Source organism: Fonsecaea multimorphosa (genome assembly GCF_000836435.1).
Source record: "Fonsecaea multimorphosa CBS 102226 unplaced genomic scaffold supercont1.3, whole genome shotgun sequence".
Lineage (NCBI taxonomy): Eukaryota > Fungi > Ascomycota > Eurotiomycetes > Chaetothyriales > Herpotrichiellaceae > Fonsecaea > Fonsecaea multimorphosa.
The window spans coordinates 931,508-946,445 of NW_015971637.1; the positions used below are offsets into that span (position 1 = coordinate 931,508).

The following is a 14,938-nucleotide window of genomic DNA, read 5'->3' on the forward strand; positions in this document are numbered from 1 at the left end:
ACCGGTTTCATGCAGGCTTTGTCATTAGGTCATTAGGCCAGTGTCCGTTCAGCTATGCGCAAATTGAGACAGAAGTGCATCTACGGCCCAGAAACCCTGGTACTTTCCCAGTAGCGTGGTGTGACCACGGCTGGTTGAGAAGTAGGTATGCTGCTTAGGTTGGCCGAGAATGGGGTTTGTGACCGGTGAGGCCGTCGTTTGGGCCAAACCTCATCGATACTGGGGGTGGTTGCCTTTCAGCCGCCCCCTCATGCCCCTGTATAGCTCCAGTCAAGGCAGCTTAGGCTTTAAGTGCTGGGTCGAATCGAAGGACGTGCTCGTCGCTTAGCGAGGAAGAAATGAGTCTCATGAGCGGGCTAATCCAGAGTGGTGGGACGCCTGACGTGGGTATTCATTTCTGCCCCTCTCCATGCTCCCGTCAAAGGATGGCGGGATATTAAATATAATTATCACCTTGAGGCTAGTGAGGCTCTGTTGATGAGTGAACCTATCCGCCCACAGTGGAGTGCATGTGCTCTTGGTCGTATGTTCAAGATGCTGGCTGTCTAACAGCTTGACGGGCTGCCGAATACTCACCATGTTTGCAATCACGTTGATTGCCGCCAGCTTGACTGTTGTCAGCGCAGTACATTGGTCAAGTCTACGCGACGCTCAGCAACTGCCCAAACCAGCTGCCATCCTGACTGCGCCGCCCACAGCTACGGCCAGCTTGTCAGTCCTGCCAGACGGCATCACTGCAGACCCAGAGGAGCTACGGCGGCGAGATCAGACCCATACACTCGAAACCGTGTATACGTACGAAACGCTGGTTCAAGGTGGATATACCTGGCTCTCGACATTGGGTTCCCTGTGTGGTTTCGTAACCGGTGACATTCGTAAGAGGCTTCCTGGATCCTTTGTTGCTTTTCTTCATACACTGATTCCGAGCGAGAGTCTGTCAATTGCTGACCATGCACAGACTGGGCCCTATATTGTGACCAAGGACAGTATTGTTTCACCAATGGCGCTGTGTTGCAATGCTGCTCGACAACCGCCGAGAGCTACTGGACATCGACGGCGTACTACACCGCTACAGACACAGACAGGAATACGTTGACCACGACCTCCGTCTCCACAGGGTTGGAACCCGTGTCTGAGGCGTATGGTAGCAACTGCACTGCCATGGCCTCGACATGCTACAACTACAACGCCACCGCCAGCTGCACTGGCAGCTGTACCTCGACGGCGCTGGTGTGCAATGATCCTTATTTCCCCTACTGCGCGTCCATCTACAGCGGCGGTTACAGCCCCAGCGCCGTGGGGACGAGCACAGCCTACCTCCCCGAGCAATACGGCCTCAGCTATTTCTGCGACACCGCGGCATATGGCTTGGTATACGGCAATACTGGAGACTGGCCGTCAGTCACCAGCACCTATCTCTCCACGGTTAACTATGCCACCAGTACAGCCCCGACCTTCACCCCGAACGTGGTGCCCTACAGTCGAACCCAAGCATCACGCCCGGCGTCCCAAGCCATTCTTGGCCCGACCTCGACCACGTCGACTGCCACTTCTTCTCGCATCTTGGCCCCAGCCGCAGAAATGCTTGCTGTCGTATCTCTCCTAGCTCTTGGCTACCTGCTAGCATGACCTTGACGCGTCTGAACCCACATAGGGCGCCAAAGTGCACAACAAGCCCACGCATCTATGTCCGAGCACATAACATTCACTGCCGAAAGGAGCTAAAGTAGGGCGATAGCCAAGAAATGAAATTGGTTTTATCTCGGCATGGAAATCGCAGCACTAATCGTACATGTTCGATAGCTTCAAGACATTTTTAGCTGCTTGATGATCTGAACATCCCCTCATTCTACAAAATCCCAGGCTCTGAGAAGGAAGGGTGTCAAGAATCAGACTGCCCGTTGCGGACATTAGTCAAGTTGGCTGCTGTGGAGATGACGACCATTGTATTGTACGCCTCGTCGCACCTTTTCCAGGGCTATTGGCTCAGTGGCCGTGCCTATCGGGAATGGAGTCGTCGACGGAGTCTGCTCAAGTGTCACGGGTAGTACCGTGTCAGCCATTATCAATTCGGACGGAGATGCGGTCGTCAAGAGCGTCGTGGGGATAGCAGTGGATGGTACCTCCGTAGAGGTGGTGAAACCCTCTGGACTTATGCTTGTGGCGTCGGAGCTTGTCGGCGGTAGCTCAATCATGATGGACGAAGGGATAGATGTGCTGGTGGTAGTAAGAGGCAGCTCAGAAGAGGGACTGGCCGCCCCCGTAGATTCTGCCGCAGACATCGTTATCGACTCGCTCGCTGCGCCGCTCAAGCTCGTGGACGTCAGACCGGTCGCAGTGTTTAAGCTTGTTGGGAAGGATAACCCCGAATTTGTCGCCAACGGGCTGTTTGTGCTAAATGCCTCCTCCAAAGTGGTAGAAGGACTAGTCGTGATGGACGTCATCACAGAAGGCTCTGATGCGCTGCTTCCAGTGCTTGACACTGAGGAGGATGCCTCAATGCAGGTCGTGCTGACAAAACTCGAACTGGTGCCACTCGCTACCCCCAGCATAGAAGTTCCGCTCGTGGTGGTTAAATCGCTTGTAAACTTTGACGGTATTCCCTGAGACGAAGTACTGTTCATTGCTGCGATAGCAGGACTTGTAATATCGAGTGAGGATGTAGTTGCTGGTCCTGTGTTCTGGCTGGCGATCGTCAACGATTCAGTAGATGTCGTAGTCACACTAACTGGCAATATGCTATCGGAGGTATTCGTCGTTGCCAGTGCCGTGGGGATTGTGGTGGAAGAAATTCCAGGTTTCGAAGTGGTGCTTAAGCCGGAAGAGAGTGGAATCGATGCTCCAGTTTTCGTTCCGGAAACGGCTGTGCTTGTGGAGGAGTTGGATATTCCGAACCAGGTGGTAGTCGCTGATGGTACCGGGATTGGCAATGACCCAAATGTAGAGATGCTTGTTGATATAATCGCTGTCCCTGAGGTAGTTGTGGCTACTGGGGCGATACTGACCGTGCTACCACTGGATGATGAAGGAGCAGTGTCCAAGCTGGTACTGGACGACGCGACAGTACTAGCCATCACAGACAGCTCAACAACTGAAGAAGGCGAGGTAGTCGTTGACTCTGTCGATAGAATAGTTGATGAGGACGCAGCAGAGGTCGAGAATGACCCAACTTGCGAAGTGGTGGAGGGAAGCAAGGTTGTACTGCTGGTCGTGGAACCTGGGGATATGTGAGAACCTCTAGTGGTGGATCAAATCTTGATCACTCACCGGATATAATTGGGTTGGCTTCTAGGATTATAGTGAGGCAGACGAATGGTGTTGAACTTCCGAACAGAATGAACACAATGCCTCGTTCATTAGTGCAAAAATTAGATCCCTCTGCTTCGAGCATCAAAACGTCGTTGGCATCAATGAACCATTTGGAAAGATTGTCATTGACTGTTGTAACCAATGAGAAAGTAAGGTATGGCTGACTGAAATCTGCATCGACATAGAATGAGCCAACCCGCAAATAGCCTGCACTGTCCAAGGAGAATTGGGCTGCCGCTGCTGAGTCACTCAATAGAGTCCCACTACCATCAGAGAAACCCAAATACTGGAGGGCTCGCTTGCGGGTCTTGAGAGGCGAGTTTGTGCTGACAACGAAGAGATCCGTGGAAGGAGGAACAGGAACAATCTGGGTGCTCGACGTCGAGCTGGATGCTGATATGGTGCTACTGCCGCTTGTTGTCGCAGAAGGGATAGAGGTCGTTAAGGTGCTGATAGATGGAAGAGTGAAACCGGTAGAAAGGGTCGTGGCAGGAAGAGAGAAGGCTGCGGAGCTTGTGACTGATCCAATTGGCTCATCAACGGTTGAGGTTGAAGTAGAATTCGCGGACGTCGATAAAATACTAAACGAGCTGGAACTGGAGCTGGAGCTGGAGCTGGTGGAGGCTGAACTTGAAGCGCCAATCGGGCCGATATTCAAGCTAGAAGAGCTGCTTGTTTGATTCACTCCGGAAAGTACCGTGGTCGATGAACTTGAAGGAGAGGATATGGAGCCTGATGGGCTGGAACCCGGCACGATACCGGTGCTAGAGGAGCTGCTTGCCGGAAGTGATATTCCCGAATTGGTGCTGGAAGGGTTCGGACTAGCGATTGAGCTTATAGTCGAGGAAGTGGCTGTAGAGTTGGCAGCTATAGTACTGAGATTGGAAGTGCTGCTCGGCGAAGTTGTCATCCCAGATGTACTGTTCGACACGGTTGCACTAGTCATGGAGGCCGTGCTTGATAGACTAATCGTAGTTGACCCGGCCGTAGAGACATTGAGGCTGGAGCTGCTGGACGAGCTGATCTGGCTTGAAAGGATGGGGTGGTTGAGCTTGTGGTCGACCCAGGGATTGAACCAGCGCCGGAGCTGGAAGTAGTAGATGAAGGGACCAAAGCACTGATTGTCTGAGAGGCAGTACTAGAAGTGGAGCCAGGAATTGGTCCTCCAGAAAAACTTGCGTTGCTGGACAAGCTTGTGGCCGACGCACTAGAAGCGATAGTAGAGCTTGAGCTGGGAGACAGGGTCGATGCTGAGCCAGACGTCGATGCTGAGCCAGACGTCGATGCTGAGATGGAAATAGGACTAGTGGAGGAGCTAGAGCTCAAACTTAAAGTTGAGGTTGAGGCGGGAAGAGGTCCACCAGAAAAGCTTGATATATTGACCGTAGAAACGGACACGCCACTTGTCGACGATGGCCCCGAGATGACGCTGGATAGGATGCTAGTAGTCTCTCAAGTAGTCTCCGCAGCAGAAGTGTTGACAACAGAGGTGGCGGTCAGGGAGGATTGCGGGGAGCTGGGGTTAGGAGAACTGCTAGTCGCTCCAGTCCCCAACGAGATGTATGTGCTGGAGGTCGTTGTGTACGAATTGCTCGCAGACCCGCTGCTGGAGCCAAAGCTCGAACTCGGAGATACGCTAGGAGATTCGGTCTCAGTAATGGATTGCGAGTAAATGGAAGTCCAGTCGGCCCAATCCTGAGGAAGAGGAAGGCTAGGGTTGGTCACATCGTCGTTCCCCCAGTCAGCCCATCCATAAGCATTGCCAATTAGGTTATCGAGAGATACGTTCGGCCCTTTGACCGGTCGACGAAAGCCTGGAATTTCGTGGGACCCAGTGGGAATTGGAACAGCGCTTGAAGTCCATGGTGGCTGTATGCTGCAGGGTATGGTCCAGTATATTGTTTTGGTAACGACAACGGTAAAATCAACAACCTCTCGGGGCCGGTGGCATTCACGGATGACCTGGTGAAAGTAAGGGCTGGGGGCGATAGTGATGGCTTCGACTCCAGCAGTAATGGTATGGCTAGGAGCTGTCAAAGTGAATGTGAAAGTATAGATCCCGGCCGAAGGAGCCACGAATCTGGTTGCCAGAGGTGCCACTGTCGTCGAAGATGAGGCAGTTGCCGGCTCGGAGATCCACGTCTCTGCGTAACCCATGCAACAAGCCCCAACGGGACCTGCCCTGCACTCGATAACGTTGACGACCTGAGACCGACTTCCATCTTGCTGCACATCACATTCCTTGCAAAGACCACTTCCGCCATAGCCTGGAATCGCCAAAGGGCCAATTTCATTGTAGGCAACCATATAATCTTTGGCAATAGTGAGGTAGACAGGTCTTGGAGAAGCGTGAGAAGTGGTCCCGTTGTTGACGACAGCTGTGGCGGTGGCAGATTTGGTGATTGTCGAACGGAATCGAGACACTGTCACCGTTTGAGCGGTAGAAGTGACTGTGGTCGCATGGACCGAAGTACCATCCCATGCCGCTGGGATAACAGTGCTAACATACGCAAATGTGTCTAGAGAATATCTGGTGGTACAATCTCCCTTGAAGCATGCTGATATTCCGGAACAGGTTGACACAGTTTGGTGCTGCACGGTCACGATGATCGGAGTTGCCGATATGCTTGGGGCGTTTGGACAAGGTGTGATTGTCGTCAAAGGTCCAGCAAGAGCGACGACCGGCACTAAAGCGCCCACCGTAATCACGAGACGCATCAGGCAAGGACAAAATGAGTGACTTTGCGAAAGGGAGTGACCGGAGGAAAAGTCCTTCTAAACAACGAGAGAAAAGAATGAGCTGCCGTCAACAAAAAGGCGTTGAAAGGATCAGCAGAAGCTGCGAGAGACCGGAACGAATATATAACAATACAACCCGAGGCGCGTCGATGGGAACTAACGACACATAGGGGTATAACAAGAAATTCCATGTCGATGGAGGTTTGGGTAAAAGGTGCCGCAATGATCTTGACTGCAGGCATGCCACCTGGGCTGGGCCATAAGCATGACTCTGTCCATGAAACCGAAGCAAGCTCGAGGTGAACGCCATGAAGTTGTTCGTGGAGGCCAGAAGAGGCAATGTGGACGAGTCAGCGGAGGCTCCAACGAGGCTGACAGCTTTGGCAGAGCTTTCCAATCTCCCAAAGGTGTGAGACTGAATACAGGCTTTTGTCGAAAGTGAGAATACGCTGGTCAAAGAAAGGTCGACTGGTCATCAGATACTCAACGCCCAACGGTAATGTGGCGCGTGACTGATAGAGCAATGGGTCATCGGACAAGTCCAGCTCACTGTCATGTATAGCTCTCTGGAAGACGACCAGACGCGACGCAAAGCCGACCAAACAAAAATACATCTCCATAAGGGCATGGACATGGCAGCAAAAGAGCCAAGTCCGACTCATCTTCAGAGCCAGTCTCAGCTGGTTCGTTCTAGAGAAAGGTTGGCTGGAAAGACCAAGCACAATGAAGATCAAAATACTAGTAACGGAAAGGCACCTATTCTCGTTCTCCTTCCAATTGTGTTCTTCATCACGTGGACTGTGCATTGGAGTAAGATAGCACCTCAAAACTGTCAATGCTGCTGGCAACTTCGGAAGGAGGGCTGATCCGAACGTGGTGAAATGAGCTTGGACTTGCTTGGTGCCGTCGGTTGAAGTTGCAAGAATTGCATGTTGCAGGCGTGGCAAAGGGTGATAAGCGAGGACACATGCTCTCCTTGCTGCGTGAGGAAAAATTGCAAGGTGAGATCTACTCAGGTATTGGTAGAAGATTGATGGAGATTCATGGTCCCTACTCCCTTGGATGATCTGCCCATGGATCTTCAGAAATGAAGGCCAAAGAGATTTTGGAAGGTCAATTTCTAGTTTGGCGGTTGCGGCGGAAGGTGGATCCCGTGATGGGAGAGCTCTCTACCTAGTACTTACTAGTACCAGGTAGCAGTCTTACTAACCCAGTCCGGATCCGAAGAGAGCGGCTTGGCATCTCGGATTAATTGGCTCGGTATGAATTGTCATTCGATCTCCCCTCCTTGCCACCTGTCTCGCGGGTGTGCTCTAACCGATGGCTGCCTGCTCAATGGTTCGGAATCCGGTGCCGATAACACATGCTACTAGTACAGCCAGTGTCTCAATGGATGCGCGGTGGCGTCTCTCTCTCCTCACTCCGGGAGTCCCTTAGGCTCTTCGATATCCTGCATCCCCTGTTATCTTGGGTTTGTCGTGGGTACGGGACGCAAGGAACCCCTTTTTCTGCCGGCTTGCTTTGCCGGTACGGGATGCCTTTATACCCCTGTAAAATTCGAACTCTTGTGAAACCACCATGGCGTCTGATAGAATTGATTCAAAGGGCACATAATGAGAGCAAGCCCGCTCTGCTCTCTTAGACGAGCAGTTCAAACCTTGCTTGCTTACCTAGGTGTTTAGTGGCAAATAAGGCGCCTTTTGTTGCCCCTAACCCCGCCAGATCTGCGCCTAAGCGAGCTCCCCAACAGTGGCCCCGAGAGAAGGGGTGTGTTCTTTACCAGGTAGGTACCTGGGTAGGTATCTCTCGCTAGGTACCTGATCTCTGGGAAGCCCGCTGCTTGCTGGAGGACCAACTAATACCATAAATAATGATAATTGGCCCCGTCCACCTTTGATGCCACTACCCTTTTCAACTCTCGCCTTCTCTCGGTTTCCACGAGGTCCCTTCCCTCGTCTCCTCTTCTACCTCCGGTGGACGAGCAGAGGAAGAGGCAAGCAGCAGCGATGCCTTGTTGCTTTGTTTGCCATTCCGCTTCCCGCCGGTCACACGTCTCAATCTTAAATCTCTCACCCTGTGCCACTATCTCTGGCGTCCTTGTCACTTCCGTGATACCGGAGTGTGAGGATTATCTCTCTTCTTGGATGATCTCTCAGCCGCACCCCAACTGACTCCCACACCCTTACCGAGTCCTTGTTTCTTTCTCTGTCCGTCTGGCCAATCCTCGGCCATGGCGGACGCACCTGTGCAGCCTCCTGCTGCCCTCAAGTCGCTGGAGAGGGACTACAGGGTTAAGGCCACGGAGGTTGAAGCAGTTATTGAGGTGCTGTTGACTCGTACTTGTCCCCCTTTATCAGGACCATCACACTAACTTTCCCCAGAAACTACTTCAACTCGTGAGCGCCAAAGAAGCAGAATGTGAGAACCTCAAGTATGATCTGCAGGATCAGACAGAATCTCGAAGACACTGGCACAAGCGAGCCACTGAAGCCGAATCCCGATTGGTTTGTCTCCTTCTCTCCTGAACCCAGGTGCGTCGTGTACTGATCCATCGTGACAGTCAAGTGTTCAACATGTCATGATCCTTTTCGATGGAAATCACCACTTTTTCAACCCAAACCTTGTAAGAGCAGGAATACAAGGGGCAAAATCAGCCATAGACTCCCTCGTTGCTGAAGCCAGTGCTTTTGCTCGTGAGCAGCACAAGAACGACCTACCCGACCACCTTGCGGTTGTAGTGCACATTTTCATTGACGTTGGCAAGCTGGCCGACGATCTCTCAATCGCGGGCTTACTTCCCAACCCTGATCAGCTCTGGACCTTCATTCAAAATGTCAGTAGATTGGAGCCAGGTGTCACAATCTCTGACTGTGGTTCTGGTCACCATGCTGTCGAGGCAAAGATGAAGTGTAAGTCGAAGTGGATCCGGATTGGGGGCCGCTGCTGAACAAGATCTAGACTTTTACGAGCTCTATCTTGAAAACTGCCATTGCAGACATCTTTTCCTGGCTTTGAATCGCCAGTCGGAATACTTCAAGATTCTTGAGACCTACGTCGACGATGAGTACACAAAGTCAAAGACGTCTCTTGTCCGGCTGAGGGGAGGGATGGCCAATGGCTACAACCTCCCGTTCCATACAGTTGACTTCTCTGTCATTGAAGCCGTGCCTCAACAGGGCCTTTCATTCACTACCACCAATCCGCAGACCAACGGGACAGCGAGCGGCCTGTCCACAGCTCAACAACACGGGGACATCAGTACGCAGCCATTGCCAAACTACTCCAGCAACTCGAAGCCCTTCTTACAATCCGCTCCACCCTCCCGTCCCGTCCTCCCTCCTGCCAGCCCTGAAAACCCAAGTAGTCGGACCGTAGCCAACATGCAGAAGCTATCCGCTACCGCCTCACAGACGTCGACAAAGCCACATGTTGAGGTAAACGGCGAGGTTCATAAGTTGGATGACTCGAGCTCGGTCGGAGTTGTCAAGCTCGACAACTCTTCACACTCTTCTCGTCAATCGAAGGCCGCAGAACAGAGCTGGGAGAACGCGCCAACTAACAGTTACGCACCACCTGCCATCGCAGTTCCATGGGGAGAGGAGAAGACACAACCTGGGCAGGTTATGGATGAGGAGCCTGTTTTGTGGAGGAGACAGAACAACATTCAAAATCGGAAGCAGAAGTTAGGTTACCGGAAACAGGAACGTCCTTCCAACGCTCAAACGCCGAGACAGACTCCTCGGCATTTTGAAGGATCGTGGGACGACATGGTCCAAAGTCAGCAGCCCAAAGCATCGACCCAAGTGTCATCTCCGTCACCGGCGCCAGCAAGCGTGTCAGTTTCATCGGCCGCAGCCAAATCGAACGACTTCTCGCCGGCATTCACACGTCAAGCTTTGACAAAACCCGACCCGACCCCTCTGGCACGCCCTGTTTGGTCCCCTGTCGCTTTGAACCAGTTGGGGCAGCGCATCGACTTGAAACTTCCGCGCGAGACACCGTCTGAGCGTGAAGCTTTCGAAGTGCGTGTAGCCAATCGACAATTGTGCAATGAGCATCACATGCGAAACAATTGTACCGATACAAAATGTCCGTTCGACCACGAGGAGATCTCGGACGGCATTTATCTTGCGTTGCGAAACATAGCTCGCACTAAGCCGTGCAGTCAAGGCCCCGAATGTCGACGTCACGATTGCTATTCGGGGCATCATTGTCCGAACATCTCAAAGTTCTCCACCTGCGCCAGAATTGCGTGTGTCTTCGACAAAAGCGGGTTGCATTCCATTGTCGACCTCGAAATTGTCGAGATGATTCAACCACCGGAGAAGAGCCAAGAAGAGCAATCGCTGCTGTGAGAGAGGGTCAAATTTGAAGAAAAGACGAGCTTGGTGATGCGCGAGTGCCGTAATTCCGAAGCAGGGAGAGGCAAATTTGCAGCTGGAAAGGCTTTCTTGTTTCATTGCGCATCAATGTAGTTCTGCATTGATCACACCAGCATGTTGGGATAGGGAAACCGCCAAAAGCTTTTTCCATGCTGCCGTGTGTATTACATCATTTATCATAATGATAGGATTCGCAAGCGCCACAAGCTACCGTGTAGCAGGATAGTCCCCTGGTTTCGATATGGAATCTGATTTCATTCCTCACAGAATGTTTCCTGGACGATCCATTGATTGCGAGGAAACTGTCCAACTTAAAACACGCAGTTGAGGACTGAGTCAAGAACTATGTTCGTAATGAACTTGCAAACTGCGACATTATTAGCACGCAAGGTAAAGAAATCGAGTTCGGAAAGGATAGTCCAACCTGGAACAAGAGCATGTTATGATGCCGATCATCTATCGGCGGGAGTTCACGTTCTTCTCGTCGCGGCTGGAGGGCTTTTGCTTGATTGAGGAACATGGCGAGCCACATTTTTCACCTGTGCAAACTTGTCCGAGAGGGTGCAGTGGCCGAGGGCTGGTTCTCAGCGCGCTAATCGTTGAAGTCCCGAAGCTGCGTTTCTAGAGAAATGCCTTCTCTCAGCAGTAATAGTGCCCACTCCGGTGGTGGGAGGGGGGCACGACTGTAGCCAGCTCAAAAAGCCCACAGGCCAACTCCTCCCTGGTGTGGTTTTTTTTCTTCTCTCTCTTCAAACCCCCTCGCTACAGGTCGGACTTTGAACTTCAATCTCTGTCCATTTTGTCCCCCTCGTCCCGGTTGTCCCTCCGCCTGTCTCGGTCGCGACTCCGACTCCTGCTCTTGCTCTCTCTGCTGCGCGACTTGCTCCGGCTTCGACTCCTCCCGCCTCTGCCGCCGGCGCCACGGCCCTTGGTTGCGACGCCGCTGGCACGGCTGCTTCCTTTGTCCCTGGGGGGTGGGCGCACAAAGGCGTAGTCGACGGAGATGGTCTGGTCGAGGAGTTTTGCGCCGTCGAGGGCCTTGATGGCGGCTTGCGCTTCGACTTGGGTTGGGTATTCGATCAGGACGTAGCCCTTGACGCAAAAATTAGCACCGGAACCACCGAGTTAGCTGTTCGCTTCATTTTGTCTCTCTGTGCCCACTGAAAGCTCCAACATTCGTTGAAATATAGATAATGTATATAGCCGAATTGTGCGCTCTTTCTTTCTTTTTTTCTTTTCCTTTTCTTTTCCCTCCAACCTCTGGTCTTGATGCGCATGTGTATAGGGATCACGAGTTCCAAGAGTGTGTGCAGTGTCTTTGTGTGTTCCAAACATACCTTGACGTAGCCCGTCCTCCGATCCAGGTTCAAATGCAAATTCTTGATGTCCCCGTACTCGGCGAACAGATCGTGGATATCCTCCTCGGTGGCTTCCTCGTGGATGTTGGTCGCGATCACGATCCACCCCTCGATGCTGCGGACCGCGACGGCATTCTGAGCCGTGCGAGCCTCGGCGCCCGCGGTCGCGGACGACTTTTTCGTGGTCTCGGTGGGAGACGAGGTGCCGTTTTTGGGTGCTTCGGCTGCTGGGGGGGCGGTGTCCACGTCCATTGTTTCGGTCGACATGGTTGCGACGGGGTTTGTATAGACGAGACGGCGATGATGTAGCGAGGGGAACAGATCTAGCGGGGCACTGAGAGAAAGAGATCTGCTGGAAGGTAGTTTGGAGGTAAGAGTAAAACTCAAGAATGTTGGTCTGTATCCATCTGTTCTGTGGTCTGCTACGCCCGCAGCCGGGGTTTAACCAGCAAGGCTGCGGGAGTTCCAACTTTCGATTGGACTTTGGCATTTTTCATCTCTCTTCTCCATTTATCTTATTGCCTAGGTAGGTATACAGCGTTATGTACTTTTCACGAAGCCATGGGTCAAGCCAGGGTAATTGTGCCAGCGAACGGCTACCAACCTCATGCCGCCCTCGACTTCATCTACCGATCCAAGAATACCCTCCGCCGTTACTCGGTACATATAGGCCATTGCAGCGACGTTCTGGTCACCACCATCAACCACTTGCCTGGGGATAGCAGAACCTGACCCGAATACTGCCTCATGGAGGGCCTCTGATGCCGTTGGCTTCCAATTCACCAACAAAGGGTCTGCTTGTTTCTTTGAAAGGGTGTGAAATCCAAAGACTTCAAGCGGATGCTTTCGGTTACTGTGTGAAAATCCGCAAGCCCGAAGAGATGTAACTTCACATAATGCTTCAAGGACTGAGAGATCGTCGGCGCGATATTTAACCCCTCTTGGGGTGTTCGGAACCTTTTAAGAATCCCATGCTGGATGGAAAAGTCATGTGGTAGGTCAGGGTGATTTCGATGTTGACCGGCACTTATTACAGCAAATTCACCTACATTCCTAAGAATGGACGGATTTAATCTGGACTCTGCGGGATTCAGACCCAGGCGGTTTTACGACACAAATATCCAGCCCGGTATCCTAAAGGTTGAAAATGTCAAACCTCTCCAGTGAGTTGTCGGTTGAATGGGCCCAAGTCTTTCCCCGGTTGTGCTCTGGTTGGGGCGGTCGAGCACTGCATGGAGAGATCAGTTCAGTTTTCTGGTCCACGACTTCCAACGAGGGCCAGAGAAGTTCGGCAACGCATCATGACAACCCCCCTGAGCCGGTTTAATCACACTCATTGAACGAATGTGCTCCGTGTCCCGGTCCATCACAGGATCCATTTCGAAGTCACAGGGTAGTAAGCCCCTACAAAATGAGTCCAAACTCCGTTTTGATCGAAGAGAAATGTCCAAACTGTTAAAGCCTCTTTTCATGCGTCCAGGGGTTGTGTGTCGGAAAAGACTAGGGATCTGTAAGGAAAGCTTGCTGCTTCACTCAAGGATGCAAATGCTGCAACAGAAACAGTAGCTTGGAATGCACGTTCGGCCAGAGAAAAGCAGAGATGACATTTGTAGAATTGTACGCCATTTTGTTTCCGGTCTCTGGAACCTGAATGTCCACTTGCTCTTGCTTGTTCTAGGCTTACATTGGAAATTCCATACACGACTCAACACAGAATGCTCCTTGCTCCATTACTCGTCTCCGTGAGACACGTATTTTCGGCACATCGATACCCGATCTCCCTTGCGACCGTCTTAAAAGACTGTGGGAAGCAAATCACAGAGAACTTCCTCCATCCAGCACAATCCTTATATTGCGCGTAACTCGACACAATCCACCAGTGTCTACTACTCGTCTCATTTCGTCTCCGCGTGGCGCGGTTCGCTACCACGAAAGGGTATTTCTTGACTGTTTCAAACAATCCCACTATCCAAGCTAGATGGACTCCCTCTAGAAAAAGAGGTAGGCGATGAGGAAGCTGAGTAGGCATAGGGCGGCCACGATTTGCAACGGAACCCCCGATTCGTGGCTCTGCTGTACGACGGCCTGGACTTTCTCGTTCGCTTCCTGCGCCTTCCTCTGCCGGAATTGTGGATCTTGGATTTGGCTTGTCAATTTTTGGATCTGGGCCTTTGCTGCTGCTAATTGCTCCTTCATGTCTTCATTTGATGTGGGGACAGCGTTGGCAACGGTGGAAGCGGCAGCCGTGAGGCCAGTCGCTTCCGCAGCATTAGCCACAGACGTTTTCGCGGATTCCGCGGCTGACGCGTTGGTCGAGGATTGCTGAGCGGGCGAACCGAATTGGGGAGTTGGGGAAGAATAGGCCGGCGGTTGTTCTTCATGAGAAGATACGCCGTTGGGTGTGGCTGCTGTGGCAGGGAGGAAGTTGACACGGATTTTCCTTTCTTGGATGCTATTTTTCGCCGTCTTCTCCACTGTTTGCCAAAGGGTGGTGACATTGGGATCTTGATCGGCTGAAGTGAGGACCGACTGAACGAGGAACTTATCCCGACATTTGGCATCCAGTGGAGGTTCTTCTTTCATTGCTTGGAGGAGGACTATGGAGGTTAGCCACTGGGAGTGTATACCAGAGCGCCAAACCGCACCTTGAACGTCGACAGATTCATTGGGCGCGATAATGCCAGAATTGGGTCGCACACAGTATCTGATTCAGTATTAGAGAAGTGTACCGTATTTCCCTTCTTTTTCCGGCGCAAAACTCACTGCTTAGGGGCTGTAGTCTTGACCTGGTTGCTATCTATTAGCATGCGCGAGATCACTTGACAATTGGAGGGGTGTCGTACTTTGAAGGCCACAGGCTGGGTATTGCCATTTGTGAGTTTGAGGATCTCGGTAACTTCGCGATTGAAAGGGCCTGCTCAAGCGTGAGTGTATGTCGTGTTCGAGGAGTGAGGATACTGACGTCGGAAGCCCAATTCGGCTGGCTGGAGATCTACAGACATGGTAGATTTTCGTCGATGACAATGCACAGTCTTATGGGAAGAAGACCAACAGTTGAAGGCTTCAGAAGAGCAAGCTCGAAGGATGTTAGAGTAAAGGATTGCTGTGAACGTCTGAAATTGATAGAGATGCCGAGTGGATTGTTCAGCA

The 14,938-nt window shown here is 52.0% G+C and overlaps 8 protein-coding genes across 8 annotated transcripts; 5 read left to right on the forward strand and 3 right to left on the reverse strand.

Moving 5' to 3' along the window:
• Positions 1 to 577: 577 nt before the first annotated feature.
• On the forward strand, positions 578 to 1,629 carry Z520_02124 (uncharacterized protein; the record flags this gene model as incomplete). The annotated part of the gene is made up of 2 exons (XM_016772638.1): positions 578 to 875; positions 959 to 1,629. 2 exons carry the CDS (start codon positions 578 to 580, stop codon positions 1,627 to 1,629), a joined length of 969 nt encoding a protein of 322 aa, XP_016636108.1.
• A 564-nt stretch (positions 1,630 to 2,193) lies between these two features.
• Z520_02125 (uncharacterized protein) lies at positions 2,194 to 2,607 on the forward strand (the record flags this gene model as incomplete). The annotated part of the gene is made up of 1 exon (XM_016772639.1): positions 2,194 to 2,607. One exon carries the CDS (start codon positions 2,194 to 2,196, stop codon positions 2,605 to 2,607), a length of 414 nt encoding a protein of 137 aa, XP_016636109.1.
• A 129-nt stretch (positions 2,608 to 2,736) lies between these two features.
• Z520_02126 (uncharacterized protein) lies at positions 2,737 to 3,989 on the forward strand (the record flags this gene model as incomplete). Its single annotated transcript, XM_016772640.1, has 3 exons — positions 2,737 to 3,227; positions 3,293 to 3,458; positions 3,516 to 3,989. 3 exons carry the CDS (start codon positions 2,737 to 2,739, stop codon positions 3,987 to 3,989), a joined length of 1,131 nt encoding a protein of 376 aa, XP_016636110.1.
• A 45-nt stretch (positions 3,990 to 4,034) lies between these two features.
• Positions 4,035 to 4,406, forward strand: Z520_02127 (uncharacterized protein; the record flags this gene model as incomplete). Its single annotated transcript, XM_016772641.1, has 1 exon — positions 4,035 to 4,406. One exon carries the CDS (start codon positions 4,035 to 4,037, stop codon positions 4,404 to 4,406), a length of 372 nt encoding a protein of 123 aa, XP_016636111.1.
• A 355-nt stretch (positions 4,407 to 4,761) lies between these two features.
• Z520_02128 (uncharacterized protein) lies at positions 4,762 to 6,027 on the reverse strand (the record flags this gene model as incomplete). Its single annotated transcript, XM_016772642.1, has 1 exon — positions 4,762 to 6,027. One exon carries the CDS (start codon positions 6,025 to 6,027, stop codon positions 4,762 to 4,764), a length of 1,266 nt encoding a protein of 421 aa, XP_016636112.1.
• Positions 6,028 to 8,278: 2,251 nt separating this feature from the next.
• Z520_02129 (uncharacterized protein) lies at positions 8,279 to 10,403 on the forward strand (the record flags this gene model as incomplete). The annotated part of the gene is made up of 4 exons (XM_016772643.1): positions 8,279 to 8,371; positions 8,430 to 8,552; positions 8,609 to 8,957; positions 9,007 to 10,403. 4 exons carry the CDS (start codon positions 8,279 to 8,281, stop codon positions 10,401 to 10,403), a joined length of 1,962 nt encoding a protein of 653 aa, XP_016636113.1.
• An 810-nt stretch (positions 10,404 to 11,213) lies between these two features.
• On the reverse strand, positions 11,214 to 12,055 carry Z520_02130 (uncharacterized protein; the record flags this gene model as incomplete). Its single annotated transcript, XM_016772644.1, has 2 exons — positions 11,214 to 11,522; positions 11,768 to 12,055. 2 exons carry the CDS (start codon positions 12,053 to 12,055, stop codon positions 11,214 to 11,216), a joined length of 597 nt encoding a protein of 198 aa, XP_016636114.1.
• A 1,722-nt stretch (positions 12,056 to 13,777) lies between these two features.
• On the reverse strand, positions 13,778 to 14,790 carry Z520_02131 (uncharacterized protein; the record flags this gene model as incomplete). Its single annotated transcript, XM_016772645.1, has 5 exons — positions 13,778 to 14,385; positions 14,434 to 14,492; positions 14,552 to 14,574; positions 14,632 to 14,702; positions 14,751 to 14,790. The coding sequence occupies 5 exons, from the start codon at positions 14,788 to 14,790 to the stop codon at positions 13,778 to 13,780; spliced, it is 801 nt and encodes a 266-aa protein (XP_016636115.1).
• Positions 14,791 to 14,938: the final 148 nt, after the last annotated feature.